Source organism: Sarcophilus harrisii, chromosome 5 (genome assembly GCF_902635505.1).
Source record: "Sarcophilus harrisii chromosome 5, mSarHar1.11, whole genome shotgun sequence".
In the NCBI taxonomy this organism is placed as follows: Eukaryota; Metazoa; Chordata; class Mammalia; order Dasyuromorphia; family Dasyuridae; genus Sarcophilus; species Sarcophilus harrisii.
Genome location: NC_045430.1, coordinates 223,127,969 through 223,148,599, shown reverse-complemented (window position 1 = coordinate 223,148,599; position 20,631 = coordinate 223,127,969). Strand labels below are relative to the sequence as shown.

At 35.6% G+C, this 20,631-nt stretch overlaps 1 protein-coding gene across 2 annotated transcripts in view; it reads right to left on the bottom strand.

Annotated features, from left to right (window-relative positions):
- Nucleotides 1-8,694, bottom strand: part of KIF5B (kinesin family member 5B) — a 63,064-nt gene extending 54,370 nt beyond the window's left edge. For both annotated transcript variants that reach the window (XM_031939742.1, XM_031939743.1), the window contains exon 1: nucleotides 8,547-8,694. In XM_031939742.1, coding sequence (XP_031795602.1) covers nucleotides 8,547-8,672 — 126 coding nt within the window. In that variant the 5' untranslated portion in view covers nucleotides 8,673-8,694. The remainder of the gene's footprint in view (nucleotides 1-8,546) is intronic.
- Nucleotides 8,695-20,631: the final 11,937 nt, after the last annotated feature.

Genomic DNA, 20,631 nt, shown 5'->3' with positions numbered 1-20,631 from the left:
AATGCCACCAACTTGAGCTAAGCATAATAAGAAAAAATAATGAAATCATCAGAAGCTAGGAGACAAGGCACTGGAGTAAGTCTTTTCAACTCTGCTTGGTCTGTTATTTAACAAGGAACACAATAACATAATCCTTGTTATCAACTAGAAATATTGGACAATTATTCATTCAACAAGTATTACTGAAAGCGTACTATAGAAAAGACACTATGGCCCTTGTAGGAGATAACAAGAAAGAATAAGACATAGTACCTGCCCTCAATGACCATAAGACTAATTAAACAGTAGTGACCCACAACTGAAGTCTATATTTATATGGAGGGAAAAAGCAGAAACAAAAAATATATTATAGAGTAGACTTAGTCTTACCTGGTAATAAATAGAGATCTGGATAAAATCCGATCCTTGATATTCACCAAAAGGATGATCATGTAAGTCTCTTTACTTCTACAAATCTCAGTATCTTTATAATATTTGTACTATTTACTTCACAGGGTTCTGAGCTTTTTAATTTTAAGGTAAATCTTAAAGGGCTATATAATTATGAGAGTATTATTAATACACACCTCTAACTCACATGTACCCTTGACACAACATTTTTTAATTTATCTCAGTGTTAATTAAGGGAAAGGGAATTAAAATAGCTCTCAGTTTCTTAGTTCTGAAAGAAATAGTTAATCTTAAACCTGTCTGCTTTAAGTATCTCCAGATACCTAAAAAACCACTTTGGCAATTGGTCTTCCCAAATAAAGGGACACAAAATATCCTGAATGTCACTTCCCTGGCTACAAAGAAAATATCAACAATGTATTAACCAAGGGGTACATTTAACTGAATGTATCTGAATTTGAAAAATTCTGCAAACATTTTTTCTTCTTAAAAATGAAAACAACAAATACTTATAAAGTACTTGCTAAATGGAATAGATAAATAAATTTAAGACTTGTATTCCTAAAAACCCTCAAGAAATAGTCAAATATATTGCTTGGATTTATAATGTATTTATATTTACTGGATTGTTAAAGTACTTTGTAACTAGTAAAGTGCTACAAATGTAAGCAATTATAACATTAATATTTTTAAAAGTATTTAATAGTCCAATCTATGCTATTTAAAAGGTAATTCTTGATAACATACTAAGAAAAGCAGATACAATATGAATAAATGAAAATTAAAGAATTCAAAAACCTTCTAGCCTCTTAAGATGAATATATAAAAGCATATAATATATGTAGAGAAGCATAAAATGGAAAAGAAATTTCACTTGATTTCATCTCTATTCTGCCAGATATATATATTCTTGAAGGAAATAATAAGTAGCCATTCGGCAAGACAACTGCAATTTGGCTAATAATTCCAATTTAGCCAAAATCATAGTTAATTGACAGAAAAAGCACTTAACCCAATATATAGCATATAATAGGTACTTAACAAATTTTTATTGACTGACTGATAAAAATGATACAAGGATAAGGTAATTAAGACAGACCAAACTTGATGGTGAAGTAGTGCCCGAATTTATTTTATTATGGATGCTTTTGGAATTGTATGAGGAACAAGGAATATTATTCTGTAAGAAAAAGCTTCCAAAGATATTTTAACACTTTTTAAAACTTCACTTCACAGTAAGACATTTACTCAGTTTTAACCTAGTCTTCCAAAACTTCCCTTAGTAGAGCTTATTTAAAATTTCAATAAAAATTTATTATGGCTAATTCTGTAGAACAAAGCACAATGAACTGTTTTGATGATTTAAAAAAATCTGCAGAAAAAAAACCCTCTCAGAAAAATCCTAACAGAAACAGCCAATTATATTGTTCTTTATTGTTCAACCCTTCCAAAGTAAAGACTAAAACATTTCTTTTGAAAAAATAGATTCATAGTACTGCTATACAAAAATCCAAAGAAAATGCTGTACTTTCATTCTTTAATTATATTGCAATTATAAAAAGAACAAAAACTTAATTTCTTAGTTCCAAAAAAAGCTAAAAAACTACATTATTCCTTTTCTGTTTTTCCTTTTTTTTTTTCTTATTTTGTAAGGAAAAAAAGAAATATACATATAATATAAAATCTTATAGCTATAATGAACCTTGGAGGTAAAAACAAGCTTTCTATAAGAAACTAAAATAATTTATTTTACATTATAATTATATTTATACTATTCATTCAAAGCCTAGTATATACAGGGCACTGTGAAGTAGACCCATTAAAAAAAAAAGTTAGGTCTCTGTCTTTAAAGAGATCAGACTCTCCTAGGAATTTTAAACTGTATTCAATAGTTACCGTACAAAGTCTTAAGTTCTATATTAGTGATACAAACTTAACTGTTACAAAAGTACCCAGGGAGGCAGAAGTACTTCTGTCTTTGGTGATCAGAGAAAAGCATTATGAAGAAGGTAACTCATCAGAATCATAACATCAGAAATCTAAAACTGAAATTCAAACTGGGCCTTAAAAGATGAGTAGGATTTCAATAGGCAGAACCATGAGTGAGAAAGGTTTCAGAAAGTTTGGCATATTTTGGGCAGATAACATAAGTAGTCCTGATTGTTCAGAATATAAAATAGGACCCATCAGAGAACAAAAGAAAACTTAGAAGCACAGAAAAGTGGTGTAGCTTTGGAAATGATGTCTAGTAGTATATAGTTTTTCAAAAAAGTTAATACGGTGTGAAACGGAAATTTATGGTTTTATATTGAATCCTCTTTTTATGTTATGCTGTATACTTGGAAATGTTCTTTTTTTGTCTTTGTATTTAGAAATTAAAAATGAATAAACATAAGAAAAAAATTTTTTAAAAGAAATAAAGATGGGAGAATAGTAAGGAAAGGCTTTGAAAAGGTAAATTAGATCCAGACTGCCTTAAATGCCAGAATAAGAAGCTTGGATTTTAACCTAAAGGTAACTTACCATTAAAGACTTTATAAAAATATTTCTAAAAAAATTTTTTTTACAAGTGTTAGTAGTTCTGGTTTTTGTTGTTGTTTCTTTGGCAAGGCAATTGGGGTTAAGTGATTTGTCTAGGATCATACTAGCTAGTAAGTGTTAAGTGTATGAGGTCACATTTGAACTCGGGTACTTCTGACTCCATGTGGAGCTATGGCTAGCTCTATAGAGCTAGTATGCTTTATTCACTGTATTATTCACTTTATTCACCTAGCTGCCCCCAATGTAGCATTTCTTTAGGAAGATTAACCTGACTAATCTGTGAGATATAAAATAGATATTTTATTTAATATTTAAATTAAATATTTCAGTTAAGAAACAAGCCAAAGAAATATAGATATAAGGTAAAGAGATAATGGAGATCTTTAAAAAAATCAAACCAAACCAAACCAAACCTAGGGTCCTGATAACACTTAAGAATCAAATATCCTTAAGTAGAGGTTTGAAGACCTTATCACTGAAGGATTCTCCATTTGATTCTATTTAATAACCCCAATTAAAAAAAAAAGTTAGTTGTTTTAATAATCTGGTTCAGTAGTAGTAAACACAAGGAGCCAGGGTTTTATTTAAACTCACTCTTAGAAGCCTGAACAAATGCTCAGACCTGTATCAGCTGGTATAAAACTTGGTTCCTTCATTTGTGATTGCTTTCTTATTAGCAAGCACATTTCAGATAAAAAAAAAAAAAACCAGTAGAAAGACCCAGAAGTGACAGCTAAAAACTTAAGCATATAGCCCACAATTCAAAATAGGAAGAAGAGAAGACTTTCACTTTGGGACCATGATGGGTCATAAAATTCTTGTTATTCAAAAGTACTCTTTTCTTTCTCTTTTTAAGTATTTTAACTTCTAAAGTTTAAACTATTTTGTGACATACTACTATAAGTATTGTACTAATTCTAAACAATATTTCAAAAAGATGGAGCAGACATGTGCCTTAAGAAAGGAAAAAAGGCATGGATTGAAGGTAACAACAGTAGAAAAATTTGAGAATTTGAGTTTCCTGTTTGGGGTATTATATAGCTTTACATAAATGATCCTTTACACTTAGAAAGCAATTTAAGATATTTTACAATTACTGATCATGTCTGGGGTATTAGGCAACAAAAAATCTATTAAACAATTACCTATGTTCCATACTGTGCTAAAAATAAAGAAAATTCTTTATTTTTAGGTATTCAATGAAATACTGAATACCCAAAAATTCTGGGTATTCAATGAAAAGTAAAAAGTTTTTATCCACTGAAGTTCACATCTTGATGAAGACAATAGCAAAAAGGTGTATATATACATACAAAATAAACAGACAAGATATACAATATAAATGGAAGATAATCTCAGAAGAAGAATGCTACCAGTGGGAGGAGTGAGAGAGGATTGGGAAAAGTCTCTGGAGTGGAGGTGATAGAAGTCGCTGCTGGTTTTTTTTTTTTTTTTTTTTGGGGGGGGGGAAGGCGGGGAATAGGGAAGGAAAAGGGCACAGGAGGAAGTGGGGTGTCATGATATGCTTTAGAAAAATCACTTTAGCAGCTGAATGGAGGATGGATTGGAATGAGAAAAGGTTAATGCTAAAAGTAGTTTATTATAGTTCTCCAGGCTTGAAGAGCCAAAAGCTGTTGTAGTTGTAAAAGGGAACATAGAGAAGAGACATGAAAGTAGAAATAACAAGACCTGGCTGAATATGTAGAGTAAATGGAAATTTAAAATTTGTCTAATTCAGTAGTTTAAACTTCTCATTTTAAAGATTAAAAAAAATTTTAAATTGTATTCTATTGAAATTTTCTCTGGTAGTCAATATTATTCAAGTGCAAATAGATTTGAGCATACTTCCATGAATTACCTACACTCAAGAAATAGTGTAAGAAATATCCTTGAAAAGGAGGTAGGTCAGCCTTGAGGCGAAGATTTGTCAAAGTGGAACACAATAGAATATGGGAAAGAAATATGAAATAATTTTTAAAAGGTAACTGGAGTCATATTTGTGAAGGCCTTTTATGCCAGATTTTGTATTTTATTCTAAAGGCAATAAGAGGCCAAAGAAACTTCTTGAACATCTTTCCAACTGAAATGTGAACAAAAGAAGACTCAAACTTATAACATATGCATACTCTAGAAGTTGGTTCTTAACTAAAAACATGTCTTTAGACACATATATTATGGAACTTTTCCATTTACCTATCTTAAGACATACTCAGTTTCAGATTTCCTGTATACACGCACTCAGTCACAAGATGAATTCACATGACTGGGAATCAAGGGGAAAAAAAAAAGGAAATGGGTCATTTACCTGGACCATGTTTATATCCTACTTTTCTCATAAAATGATGCTTCTTTCCCTTATATTCACATAGACTAGGCAAATTTAGTAATTAACAAAGTCAAACACATAATCCTGGTAAGTGATCAGCCTTCCCCTGGAATTCTAAGTAGAGATCATCTGTTCAGATAACATGGTAATCTACTATATTAGGTTTTCCTCACTTAGGTTGATGCTCTGGTAAATCCAAAAAAACAACTATTGTTTAACTACCACAACTCTTATTACTTGATGTTTCAATAGAAATAATTTTTTTTTTGGCTTCCTGTTAAAAAACAAAACCAAAACAAATAAACAAGTATGTCTGGATGATATTCCTCTATATTTTTCAAGGCAGAAGGCTAGCCAGAAGCACCAAAAACCAAATCAAGCATTTCAAATTGAACCGTGTTCTCCTCAGGCAAGGGAATGGCCAAGATGACCTAATCAGTTTTATGCACCTCTCATTTCAAGAGATATAACTGCCTATACTTGGTTCTGGCAGACTCTACTGTGTGAAGTCATTCACCATAAAAGGAATGCTGCTTAGAAAAGTGATGCAAACCAGCATGCTCCACCTAACCAGTGAAACAACAGGTAGGAAGTATTTTTTCTTATTCATTTTTCTGTTGTTTTAAGGGAACCTACTTTATGTCTACATGCCTAGTTTCTCCTATACAGCAAAAGCACTAAAAGTGATGCAAATCAGCATGCTCCTCTACTTTAATGGTGCCCAAACAGGTAGGAATTGTTTTTCTTAATGATGTTTAAGCAACTTTACTTTCTGTGACTAAACAAATTATTTCTATGTGGGATGAAGTCTTATTTTCCATACATAAATGCAAAAATCAAAATATATTAACTCTGAACTATAATCACTTATTTTTTCTAAACTCAGAGGTCAATGTAAGAAAGTTTATGCTAGCTGAAAAAACGTTTTAACAAAATTCATTTTGCAAACTTATCTTTCATTATATGTATTACATCTGCAGTAGGAATGATGAATCAGAAAACAGACAAGAAAATACAGAGACCAAATGATCATAAAAAATTAGATTGATTTGCGTGTAGATAAGTCATATCTATGAACAGTAGAGGAAAAGTATTTAAGTACAGAGCAAAAAAAAAAAAAATGAATGCTGAAGAAACGTAGGATTCTTATATTAATTTCCATAGCAACATTCAGAGTGCTCTAATATTTCTTTTTTTTCCCCAGTGATTTAATATTTCATTCTTCCTAGAAGAATGTAACTCCTTAAAAGGGCAAGAGCTATTTCACTTTTTTTGTCTTTGTATCCCCTATACCTTTGGCGAATCCTTCTTTAGTTGAGTTTAACAGAGACATGTTTAAAAACATGTTTAAGACATGTGACTCAAAAAAAAATTATGGAAAATTAATGCTTACAATTAGAGAAGCTTTTAGTACAAAAATAAAAACATATTTAAATACCTACTTAAAAAAAGAAATAATCTACTTACTAAAATTCACCAAAAATATGAGGCTCTGGTCTTGAGGAAAATAAAAGCCACTTTAAATCAAAAACTGATATAATGCACTGATAATAAACATGACAGTTCTTAGCCCTTGTAATTAAATCTCAAAGTTTACTTGCATTTCTGCAAACCTCTGTGCTGCATTTTTTTCAAAAAAAAATTAAATTATTTTCTACTTTTGTCTGAATGTCAGACCTTCCCAATCCTTTCCTACTGATGCCCATTCAATCACCTATCTTAAGTTTTTTGCCTAACCTATTTCCATTATTTTATACCAAGGATATCTGAAGTAAAAGTAAAATATTAATGCATCTATGCTTGTTAGGAACAATTATTCAATAGTTTCTTCCAAGTTTTTCTTGACACACTTGTGTCCAAAATTTTATTGTAAACAAAACATCCAACCTAACTTTATTATACTTATGACCACCAAATTTTAGGATAAATATTAATAATATTGGAAAATGACACGTGAAGGATAAGTTTAGAAGGAAAAAGATTATAACTGAGCATCTAATATAGCCTATTAATGTCCTTTACTGAAAGATGATTTTTCCTGCATTAAGTTTAAACACTTAACCATTCTTTGAACTTGCAGCAAAAGCTTATGATCAACTAAGAATCAGACTGCCATCAAGTCCTTCAACATACCATCTGTTGGCAGTTAGTCAACTTGTTTGCTAAAGACCCAGACCACACTGAAAAGCTACCATTTTAAGAGCTGTCATTCATTTTCTGAAGTTGAATTTGGGAAAAACAAATGGGGAGAAAAGAAGAAAACTAACACTTTACCATGTATTTCAAGGTTTTAAAACTTCTCCAATATTACTCTGACTTTCTTTCCAAATTAAACTGCCCTAAATGTGTTACTGAATGTGGAATGTCAATAGCTATAATTCTGTCAGTGGCTAAAATTAAAATAAGTTGAAGAATGACATACTTAATTAGCGCTGCAGACTCTCCTGATTTCAACGGGAAAGCAAGAACTAAGTCTTTACCAGTTCAGCGTAGGCTTTACTTACTTATTAGCACTTTAGGATCCTCACACGTTTGGGAAAGCCTATTGAAAGTATCCCTGAATAATGAATCCAGTACACTATTCTAAGTCAAAGAGAAAGCTTAGTCACTACTAGCATCCTTATGCAGAGAGAAACTGTAACATCGCTACCCGCTTACTTCCCTTCACCAAGTAACTTTGTAATTTCCTTTGTGGCAGGCCTGGGCTGCATGGGACAGCTTGGCTACATTTCCAGGTATGTATCTAAATGAAAAGAAAGTCTAGTTATCTGATCGATCTCTTCTGGAAAAGTTTCCTTTGGGTCAAAATACGACACAACAGCAGTGCCTTTTTGAATCGAAAATTTAAAAATCGGGTAAGTTTCCTTCTGACAAAGAGCAAAAAGATAGGGGTGGGGTGGGGTGGGGAGAGGGAGCTAAGCCTTTCGGGTCAATTTGCAGTTTTTCATCTAGGATAACCGGCGGGATATTCTGAGCGCCGTCCCTTTCTTTTGTAGCCAAATAGGGAACAAGCTTGCATTCGTAGGGAAAACCAGAAGAAAGGGTCGGAGAGGGGCGGGCGTCGGAAGGGGCAGACCTAGATGCGGGTAGGAAGGTAAGCCTTTCCCCTCGCCCCGAGGACCCGCAAGGAAAGTGACAGGCAGAGTTTCCAACAAGTAGCTGGGACTGCGCGTCTAACTCAAAGCTCCCGGAATGGGGGGGGGGGGGCCCGCGCGGAAAGGGCGTGGGTGGGAAGAGCCGGGGAGGGAGCAGCAGCCCCCAGCCCCGCGCCGGGACGGGAGACACTCACCGCAACGATGACGGTGTCCTCGCCTTGGAACTTGGCCACGTACTTGTCGCCCCGGGCCATCTCGGCCTCGTTGAGGGGCCTGAAGCGGCACATCACCTTGATGTTGCATTCGGCCGGGTCCGCCATCTTCCTCGCGGCCGGGGCCCTGGGCCCGGAGCCCCTCCCCGCCGCTCAGCCCGCCCGCTCGCGACAGCGGGGGCCGCGCTCCGCCGCCCGGGTGCCTCGCTCCTCGCCGCGCGCGGGCCGGGCCGGGCTCCCCTGGGCGGGGGCGGCCGGGAAGAGCGACTCAACCTCCGGCGCCGGCGCCGGCAGCCGCCTCGGCCCCCTCCCGCCTCACTTCCGATTCAATATGGCGGCCATGGCGGCGGCGACCGGCAAAGCGTCCGGCGTGTCCGGCAGCGTCCCCGCCCCCGGCGGAGGAGGCGGCTGGGAAGGAGCAGAGTCCCGCGGAGCTGGGAGCGTGGTCTCCTCCTGGGCCTCGCGCGACAAGGCTCGGCTCGGCCCAGACCAACTCCGCTCTGCGGGCCCAGCCGTCCGGCTCCGGGACTGACTGACTGCTCGCCCGCCCCTCCTCGGCCCGTACCCAGTGCGCAGCCGCCACACACTGGGCGGCGGTGAGCCCGGGAAGCGAGGGAGGGAGCGCGGTGGCGCCAGTGCGCAGGCGTGAAGCGCTCCCTCCTCGTCCCTGCTCCCTCCCCCAGCCCTGGCCAACTCGTAGACACTTCTCTTCCTGCCCAGCTGGGGCCGGGCTGCATCCCTGGCAGGCGTGCCAGACTCAGCTGAACTTTTTTTTTAAAATCAGGAATACTCTACTTATTATGACTCAGCTGAACTTCGTAATTTTGTTTTAATTTTCTTTTTTTTCCAATAATATCTTTTTAATGACAATTGAATTTTTAAAATTTGAATTTTATTTGTTTTTCTTTTGACCAAGAATACATTTTTGTGACAACTGAATTTTTAAATGCAATTTTTTTTTACAAATAATATCTTTTCATGACAACTGAATTTTTAAAATTTGATTTTTATTTGTTTTTCTTTTGACCAAGAATACATTTTTGTGACAACTGAATCTTTAAATGTAATTTTTTTTACAAATAATATCTTTTCATGACAACTGAATTTTTAAAATTTGATTTTTATTTGTTTTTCTTTTGACCAAGAATACATTTTTGTGACAACTGAATTTTTAAATGCAATTTTTTTTTACAAATAATATCTTTTCATGACAACTGAATTTTTAAAATTTGATTTTTATTTGTTTTTTTTTTAACCAAGAATACATTTTTATGGCAACTTGAACTTTCAAATATAATTTTTATTTTTTACCAATGATACCTTTTCATGACAAATGAGCTTAAATTTTTAAAAAATTAATAATGCTTTTTACTAACTAAACTTTTTAAATATGACTTTTTTTTAACCAATATTTTTATGACAATGAATTTTTAAAATTTGGTTTTCATTTCTTACTAGTAATACCTTTTTATGACAACTAAACTTTTAAAAATTGGTTTTTTTTTTATTTGTGGGTTTTTTTTAATAATGATGCCTTTTTACGACAACCGAACTTTTTAAATTTGATTTTTCTTTTAACAATAATACTTTTTATTCAAGAATATGTAAAATAGGTGAGGCAGTGAATAAACTTGTACTCAAGAAGACTTGAGTTCAAATTCTCAATTTGACACTTGTTAACTATGATCCTGGACAAGTCACTTAACTTCTTTCAAGCCTCAGTTGACTTATCTGTAGATTTGGGAACATAATAGCCCCTTCCGCTCACAGTTCTTATGAAGATCGAATCAAATGAAAACAAATATCAATCAATAAACATTCATGAAGCACCTACTATGTATAAGGATCTATGCTAAACCTAGGAATGGGGGGGAGGGGAAAGGGAAAAGACAATCTGCCCTTAAGAAGCTGGAAGTCTAATGGGAAAGGCAAGAGATAATTTGTCGATCCTCATTCTCTTTGCCTCTGTGGCTTGTAAAAGATATCAGATACTTTGATACTCTCACTTGTCTCTAGGTTTTTTGAAGCACCACTCTCTCCCGGTTCTCCTCCCTCCTTCTCTGACTTCATTCTTCATTTCCTTTAGTGGATGCTCCTCCAGATCATGCTTTCTACCTCTAAGTGTCCCTCAGGGGTCTGTCCTGGGTCTTTTTCTTCCTTTATACAACTATAGTTGGTGATCTCATCAGCTTCCATGGATTCAATTGCCTGCCACTTCTGAGGTGATGACTCTCAGATCTACCTATCCTGTTCCAATTTCCCTGCTGACCTCCAAAATTTCATCTCCAACAGCCTTTCAGTAGCCTGCAAGTAGATAGAGAAAAGGCCGCTAAGATTTGGCCACTAAGAGAGGATTGGTGATTTTGGAGAGAGTAGTTTCAGTGGCTCAATGATAAGGTGAGAATCCAGATTGTGAGGAGAAAAGAGCCAGGAAAGTGGAGGCACAGATTGTAGCTGGCCTTTTCAAGTTTAGCCCTTAAGAGCAGAAAATGTATAGGCTGATGGCAGGGATGAAAAGGATAACTGAGAATTTTTTTAGTTGTAGTCAGTAGGGAATGAGCCAGTAGATAGGGAGAGATTGAAAATAAGTGTCAGAGAGGGGATGGAAGAAGATGGCTCTAGCCTTAAGAAGAAAGGCCACTTCATGTGAGGCAGAAGTGATGGAGAAAATGATGGAAGAAGACATGATAGAAGATGAGGAAGAGGGGAGAAATGGGAACTCAGGGGAAATGGCCTCAATTTTTTCTATAAATTGTGAGGCAAGGAGGGGGAGAAGTGGAGGGAGAACTCAGGGGTTTGAGGAGAAAAAGAATTTGGAAGAGTTGTTGTGAGAGTGAGTTGGTAAGGGAGTATAATAGGATTGCCTGGCAGCAGTAAGGGCCCAATTGAGGATGTGTAGCAGATTTGTAGTGGACACAGAACAGTTGTGTGCTTTTCTCCATCTTTATTTGGCAGCATGTATAATGGTAGGAGTGATCCAGGGCAAATCTTAAAGCACTACATAAATATTGAGTTATTATAATTGTTATTAATTTTAATTAATAGTAATTAATAGGTTGGGATTTCTAAAGCAAAGAAAAGAAAGTGTCAGAAAAGTCCCAGGTTATGGACGAAAAAAGACAAAAAAGAAGTAAAGTTGTTTCCCCTCCCAACTTCTTCCCCCTCGCCCCAGTAATTTATCCTTGCATAGCTAGTTTAAAAAAAAAAATCAGAGCCAAGATTTAAATCTAGCTTTTATTGATGTTGTCTAGGCCACTCTGGGAAAGAATAAATCATAGAATACTTCTACAAGTAGGCTAATGGCATAAAGTAAAATCTGTTGAAAAAAAAAAAGTTTTCCACTAAACTAATAAAGCATGCCTGTGACAAGGTGGTATAGTGGAGAGCTGAGCTTTAGGTCAGGAAAACCTTGGTTGAAATCCTGCCTCTGATACATCTGACTATATATCTATGCAAAGTCATCTCACCTGTCAGTGCCCTAAGCAACATTCTGAGACTCAAATTACCCAGAAGGCCCTGATCTGCACTGATAGAGGATGTTACTCACTATGAGCTCAATACACCAATGAAATCACATCAAAGGTGGAATTAAAAAGAAAAAAAAGATTCCTAATGGTTTCCTAAGGAAACTACTCACCATCAAAAACATTTTTTTTAAATCACCTTCTAAATATATCCTTTTCCCTCCCCCGATCAGAGAGCCATCCCTATTTACAAAGTTTTTTTTTTTTTTTTTTTTTTAAGAGAAAAACAGTACAGCAAAACTAACACATCCTCTGAGTCTGACAACAGAAGCATTATTCCACATCCATAGTCTTTTAGGTCTGTAGAAGAGAGAGGCGTCTTTTCTGGTCCCTTCTTTTCCAGGCCAGGTTTAGTCATTGTAATCATAATGTTTAGTTTTGGTTTTTGTCCTTGTCATTTGCATCCTTATAGTCATTGTGTATATTGTTTTCCTGGTTCTGCTGCCCTCTTTCATATAAATCTTTTCATGCTTCTCTATAGCCTTCATATTCCAGGTTAATTACAGTGTAGTCACATTCTCTAATATTTATGTGCCATGTTTGTTTAGCCACTCTACATTTGTTCATTCACTGAGATTCTGTGAACTGAGATTATGTGTTGATTTGAAAGAAAGGGAACTGGATTTAAATCCACCTCAGATAAATAGTAGCTGGGCAATTCACTTACCCTCTTATAGCCTGTTTCCTCTTTTTAAAATAAAAATGATTAAAAATGATAAAAAATATAATAAAAATTGAAAACCTCATGTTATGGCGAGAAAAATGCTTTAAAGACTATGCCTTTAAGCAAAGTTTTTTTTTAAAAACTGGGTTACAACCTCATATGAATCTCATAACTGAATGTGAGGGACAGAAAATTATGATTAATTATCTGTAAATGTTTGATTTATATACTTATTTTATATACCTGTATACCTGGGGTTATATAAAAATTATCAGGTGAAAAGGGGTTGCTAGTGGAAGAAGTTTAAGATTACCCATTTTCCTTGTACCTCCTCCCCATGATTCCCTACAGAATTACTCAGTTTTTATTAGAAATAACTCTACTGCAGAGAGCATAACTCCATTGGGCTGGTTACATTGTTTGGATGCCAAATGTATGCTTGCCAAAAAAATTTTTTTATGGAGAATTCACACAAGGGCAAGTGCTCACAAGGTGGTCAGAAAAGCACAGAAGATTCTGTGCTTTGTGGACAAAGCAGAATTGAATTAGCCCAAAAGAAATGCAAGGTGCACAAAATTAGACAAGCCACCCCAAATGTTCATAGGGACTATCTGTGTCTGACCTGTGGCAGAGCATTCAGAGCTTATATTGGTTTGATCAGCCACAGTTAGATGCACTGTAATTTATTCTAACAGTGATATTATTATGGTCCTCTTTGAGAATGAAGACAGAAACCAACCATCCAACCAATAGATAATACTATTTCTTCAGGCTCTTACATTAAATACTTTGGGGTGGTCTTTAATTCTTCCTTCTTCCCTGATCCCTAATTTTTAATACCCAACTTGAGAATGAAATGTAACAAAGCTTAGGGTACATCTTTATCTGAGGTTTTTGCTTTCCAAGGCAGGTTTTATCCTCTGAATTATGTTTTCTTAGGCTGGTGTAAAAAGTAGTTATTGGTATCCTGGAGAATATGAACCATCCCTTCCTTTCCTGTCTCCTTCCCTCTATCTTTGAAGTAATTAGTTACAACTCAGAATCCATTTTTACAAAGAAGCAATATTACAAAGGATAGCTAAGTATAATTTAAATAGTATAATGCTTCAGGCATAGTACGGAATTAAACACGATTTTGGTAAGCTGGCCTGAGAACACAACCACCATTTACAATATCCTATGGGAAAAATATTCCTATGGGAAAATGTCTTTTGAGTTCCAAACAATTAATTTATAGGCCAACTTTTAGAATACCATTCACAAATTAATGACAATCTATATCTTAACCACCCATTCTTCCTTCCTTTGACTTTTCTCTGGAATTCACACCTTCCTCTCCAATTCACTTCTTACTGCGCAAATAATGACATTTGTAGAATGTTTTATTGTTGACAATATAGTATATTATCCAATTATCCCCATTTTTATAGGTGAAATTAAGAGACTTGTCCAAAATCAAAAAGCCCTTCTCAATCCAAATCTGGGGCACTTTCCAGTACCCCACTTGTTGTTCCCCCCATTTCATGCCTCTAAACTGGTTTCTCCTCAAGTCTCCTACACCTGGAATTCTTTCCACTAAGCCACCTAAATTGGCTATTGCAGTAGACTTGATGCAGTAAAAGGGAAATTTGGAAGGGGATGGAGAATTGGAGTAGAAAGGTAGTTAGTTCAGTTTAAGCATTAGCCATACCAGGATCCTCCTTAGCCCCCTACAAGAGTCTATGTCCTTAGGTTACCCCCCATAGATATTCTCCATCTTTTCTTCTACCTATCCAAAGTCTCGAGCAGCTAGGTGACTAGGTGCATAGAGTTCCAGACCTGAAATAGAAAGACATCTTCTTGAATTCAAATCTGGCCTCAGATACTAAGTGTGTGATTTTGGGCAAGTCCCTAAACTTTGGGTATCTCAGTTTCCTGATCTGTAAAATGAGCTGGAGCAGTAAATGGTAAACTATTCCAGTATCTTTGCCAAGAAAACTACTAATGGGGTCAGGAAGAGTTTGGCATGACTGAAAAATGACTGAACAAATACAAATCCTACAGTTTCTCAGCTCTAGACCCAGCTCCTTTCTTAAATCTTTTCTGATCTCTTTGTTAATATCTATTAAACTTATAATCATAATGATTTCACTTAATTCCTCACTATTTCACAAGTGATAATTCTGCTTGAACTAGATTATAATCTGGAGGGCAGGAACAATTTTTTTATTAAAGCTTTTTATTGACAGAACATATGCATGGGTGATTTTTCAACATTGTCCCTTGCACTCACTACTGTTCCCACTTTTTCCTTCCCTCCCTCCACCCCTTCCCCTAGATGGCAGGCAGTTTCATACATGTTAAACATGTTAAATTATATCTTAAATACAATATATGTATACAGATCCATACAGTTCTCTTGTTGCACAAGAAAAATCAGATTCAAAAGGTAAAAATAACCTGGGAAGAAAAATAAAATGCAAGTAGTCCACATTCAATTCCTAGTGTTCTTTCTCTGGGTGTAGCTGATTCTGTCCATCTTTGATCAATTGGAAGTGAATTGGATCTGTCGAAGATATCCACTTTCATCAGAATATATCCTCATATAGTATTGTTGTTGAAGTATATAATCTCCTGTTTTTGCTCATTTCACTTAGCATCAGTTCATGTAAGTCTCTCCAAGTCTCTCTGTATTCATCCTGCTGGTCATTTCTTACAGAACAATAATATTCCATAACATTCATATATCACAATTTACTCAACCATTCTCCAATTGATGGGCATCTATTTAATTTTCAATTTCTAGCCACTACAAACAGGGCTGCCACAAACATTTTGGCATGTACAGGTCCCTTTCCCTTCTTTAAGATCTCTTTAGGATACAAGTCTGGTAGTAGCACTGCTTCAAAGGGTATGCACAGTTTGATAACTTTTTGAGCATAGTTCCAAATTGTTCTCCAGAATAGTTGGATCCATTCACAACTCCACCAACATCAATGTCCCAGTTTCCCCTCCAACATTGGTCATCTTTCCCTGTCATCTTAGCCAATCTGACAGGTGTGTAGTGGTATCTCAGAGTTGTCTTAATTTGCATTTCTCTGATTAATAATGACTTGGAGTATCTTTTCATATGGCTCGAAATAGTTTCAATTTCTTCATCTGAGAATTGTCTGTTCATATCCTTTGACCATTTATCAGTTGGAGAATGGCTTGATTTCTTATAAATTAGAGTAAATTCTCTATATATTTTGAAAATAAGGCCTTTATTAGAACCTTTAACTAAAAATGTTTTCCCAATTTGTTGCTTCCCTTCTAATCTTGTTTGCATTAGTTTTGTTTGTACAAAAGCTTTTTAACTTGATATAATCAAAATTTTCTATTTTGTGATCAATAATGATCTCCAGTTCTTTGATCACGAAAGGAACGATGTTTTAAATCAACTTTATTACCCCTACCAGTGCTGGACATATAACAAAAACTTTAAGAAATATTTATTACTTTAAGGAAGGAAATTCTGGGGACTCTTCCTTAACCTTCCAAGTTGGTCATAGGATGACGATGTTCTCTACAAAATGTGTGCTTCTCAGATTAAAAACTAAACTGTACAGATCAAAGTTCTGAATGTTTTATGTCAATCATCATGTTGAAACCTCCCTTTTTGCTTATGAAGCACTTATTACCAACAATGTCCTTTATAATAAGCAAGGAGACATACATACACACACATGTATATAAATGAGAAAGTGAGGAGAAGAGTCTTCTGTCTAACATTCATATATTTAGTATGATTTGACAGACTTGGTCAGCTTCATTGGGTCATTCTGTTTAAAAAGTAACACAAAGAGTGTGACTAATTTTAATTTCACAGTTTCACTTTGTTTTGTGTTGACGTGTTCGCATACCCATATCTTCCACTGCAAACCTGTTCAGAAATGTTTCTAGTGGCCATTTCATTAAGTAACTCACCTGCTAAAGCAGCAGTACAGATTGGACATTAAGGTGGCCCTCCCTAAAGTGAATATTTCTGATACATTGTCCATATAGGTCTCCATCTAGACTGTATCTCTAATGACTGTTAATATGAAGGCTATTACCTTTCACTCTCAACCCCAAATCTAACAATGCAATAGATTTTTATTTAAGTTTAAAAACTTCACTGCTGGATTGGTTAGGAAGCAAAGGAAACAATATCTTGAATTTTCATTTTCTAGGGACACGTTCTCAAAGTACAGGTACTTCTAGCTTTTCTAACTGGTAGTTAGTCTAGGCTTCTCCTCAATACGTACCTTAATGATGACGAACCTTTGGGCAGGACCTTATTGTGTCATTATTGCCCATTTCCTATTCAGTTCTGCTCATTGCCGTGGCACTAAAAGATTAGAAGTAAAACAGAAGATTATTTAGAAAGATAGCATTAAAACCTTTCTTCTTCCTTGGGAGACTTAGCAGTATGATATTTGTCAAAAGCTGATTTGTTTCTGTAAAGTCTTGCCTTTCATTATCTTGTCTTTCGGATGAAAAGATTTAAAAGAGGAGATTGTTTCTGGCATCAGGGAGGCACAGTTACTGTCATCCTAATCATAGTCATGTTTTAACAAGCCCAATCTAAAACCTTTTGCAGAAGGCTACTGCCTTAATCAGGGCAACTGCAGCCTCACCTCTGAGTTTCAGCTATACAAACACATGAATAATTATTATTTACTGTGTCAAAGATGTGGGTACACTCTGTAAATGGAACTATGATACTTTTCAAAATCCTTGAACTATAAATATATTACTTAAATGTTGTACTTGAATAATGTTGATCTTAAAACAATGTAAAAACCATCTCATATATTGGTATTGGGCACCAAAAACTTCATTCATAACCATAGAAATGGATGGCCTATATTTCTGAAGATTGTCTTCATTTATGGGACATTGTCAATAGGAGGGTATAAAACTCATGCAATTAAGAGTTGTAGCTTTATGTCTGGGCATTATTAGATTGAAAACCTTTTTATTCATTCATGTCAACAACAGAAACAAAACTATTAAATGCAAAAGTGACTCCTGTTGACTCATCTTCCTGATTTACTTACAAGGCGAAAAGAATTCCAATTTATTTATCAGTGTGAGAAGAGTTGATAAATTAGGTTCCAGATTTTAATTTGGAAAGGGTGGTAGATGTAATACAACACATTATATAGAGTAAACCAAATGAAAGATTGTCAATTGTCCTTTTGTTCCATCCCAAACCAACTGCTTAGGAAAATTTAACCTTCTATAGAATTTCTCTGTATTATATATTTAGCAATCTAAACTTTGGACAATTAAAAAAAATAACTAGACTATGCTATTTAAGTAGAATAGTAAGTGATGAAATGGAACTTTTAAAATGGAAATTGCACATACAGTATCTATAATTCAAACTGAGGTAAGTTCATTCTCCCTATATGCATACATTTTATTGCTGATGTGTTAAGAATAAGCATAAGATTTACTAGAATCAAAGTACGGTGTGTGTCAAGACTTCAGAATCTACAAATCAATATGCAGATGTAGATTAAAGAATGACTTGCCAAGTTTGACTTGATCTGAACTACATTCCTTTCTAATCCTCCTCCTTCCTTCCCTCCCTCCCTCCCTCCTTCCCTCCCTCCCTCCCTCCCTCCCTCCCTCCCTTCCTTCCTTCCTTCCTTCCTTCCTTCCTTCCTTCCTTCCTTCCTTCCTTCCTTCCTTCTTTCCTTCCTTCCTTCCTTCCTTCCAAAGAAAATGCTTAGAACCTCTTGTAAATTCTGGATTTACCTGATTATTCAGGTGTTTATAATTAGGAAGATCTTGATATTTGGTGAAAAATACAGAATGTGGCAGATGCCATGCATGAGTGCAGGGATTCAGACACAGAACAATTCCAACAGAAAGGCAATAGAAACCTCAGAGGAGAAATAATCATTGTGGACTGGGCATAGGATGGACAACAGCAATGCAACTTGCTTGTCAGCTGTCCAGAACAAACTGGAGAGGACATAGAAAAAGAGAGAAGTCTGCTGTGATTGGGCAAAAGACAGAATGTGGCAGATGCCATGCATGAGTGCAAGGGATTCAGACATTGCATAAGTGAATCTTCTCCCCCACCCTTTCATCCAATCATGCAAGAGATATTTACAAGCCCTTCCCTCCCCAGAGAACTAGTCTCAAAAACGTACATTATTTCCCACACTCTCTGCATTTGGAACGAGACCCTAATCCTCAGAATGTGTACCTGTAGATTATATTCCTTCTTCCTCTGCTAATTGTAGCAGTCCCAATTGTTTCACTGATTTAAATGCTTTGTCTATTCTGTTAGCCTGGGATAAACTAAATTCAGATGATTTTAAAGGTTGCCGGGAGCCTGAGTCAAGTGGGATACATTTGTCATCCAAAATACCTCATGTTGAATTCACTGGATCTTATAAATCCAGAGCTAAGTATAATGTGGATTATACCAATAAACATTTTTAAAACATTGTCTTATTAAATTTCAAATACATATGCCAAAGATCTCAAGATTCAAATACAGGTCTTCTGATTTAAAACTTAGTGATCTTTCTTGACTCAATTACTCCCACTATCTCTTTAAAGATAAAATTTTTCAATTTTGTGGAATCTACCAAAGTTCAGGGTCTGCAACAATGAGGTATCAGAACAGAATACTTGTGGAGGGTCTTTTCAAATATCAACAAGAAATGGGGATAATAACTGACTTTTACCTCATACCCAACAAACACTTTGCAAAATACTTTATACATATTGAATGGAATGTTTGTCTGGGAATTAGGAAGACCTGAATTTAAATTCAGCCTTAGTAGAATTTAAATCCTCTGTAGTTGGGAGACAGAATAGACACATCACATCTGTACTTCTTAGTTTTCTCCTCTGTAAAATGGGAAAAATAATAGTACTTACTCTCCCCAGGGTCAACGTGTGGATAAAATGAGGTTATATTTATATAGCACTTTGCAAACTTTAAAGGTCAGTTTAAATCCTATTTTTCAATTATCATATATTGTTGTTTGTCCTTTGTTCTCAAAGAGGAGATTCCATAACATATAAGTGGATTGGATTTAAGTAAGGGAGGGCTGTGCAAAATCACCTGCCTCACTTTCCTGCCAGAGCCATCTGGGTCCAGTGACAAGATATAGATCAAGAAAATTGGAGATGGACCTGTTGAAGACCTTAGCTTAAAAAGACCAAGGTCTCCCATTTCATTCGGGCCATCTCCAGTCATCTTGATTATCAAGAACATGTGAAGTATGTGTCATAGATAAGATAAAATGTGAAGTCCTTTGCAAATTATACAGCACTACATAAATGTTATTTTTATATCTATTTCACAATAAGGAAATTGAGGTACAGAAAATTGTTATCTCCTTATGACATAAATCAGTCAGGATTTGACTCCAAGTGCTTCTGATCCAAGAGCTGACAATCTATTTGCTAGGCCACTCTAATTCCATGTTTCTCAGTTCAATTTTTTTATGTTGTTCTCAGCACAGACTCTTGTGGCTATGGCTCACTATAGGTTAACCTCAGTTTTAAGTTGGAACAGAATTATTTTGACTTTATGTTTCACATCAGATTTTCCAGATTTCTAGGAAGTAGGTCTAGTACGGTAAACACTTCAGGGCCCCACTGCTAGATAAAGTATGGTGAATAAAAATCCAGATTTCAAAGAGTTTCGTTACCCCACCTCAAAGCATAAACATATATTCCTACCTAACAATTACCTTGTAAAGGTATTATCAGTTCTTTTTAACTATTAAAACTCTGCTGGGACTTCTGTATTCATGGCACTCTGTATTTGATTTATGCACTTTTAATAGATTAACTTGTATTATTATTTTTTACACATGTCTTATCACCTTTACTTAGAGTGTAA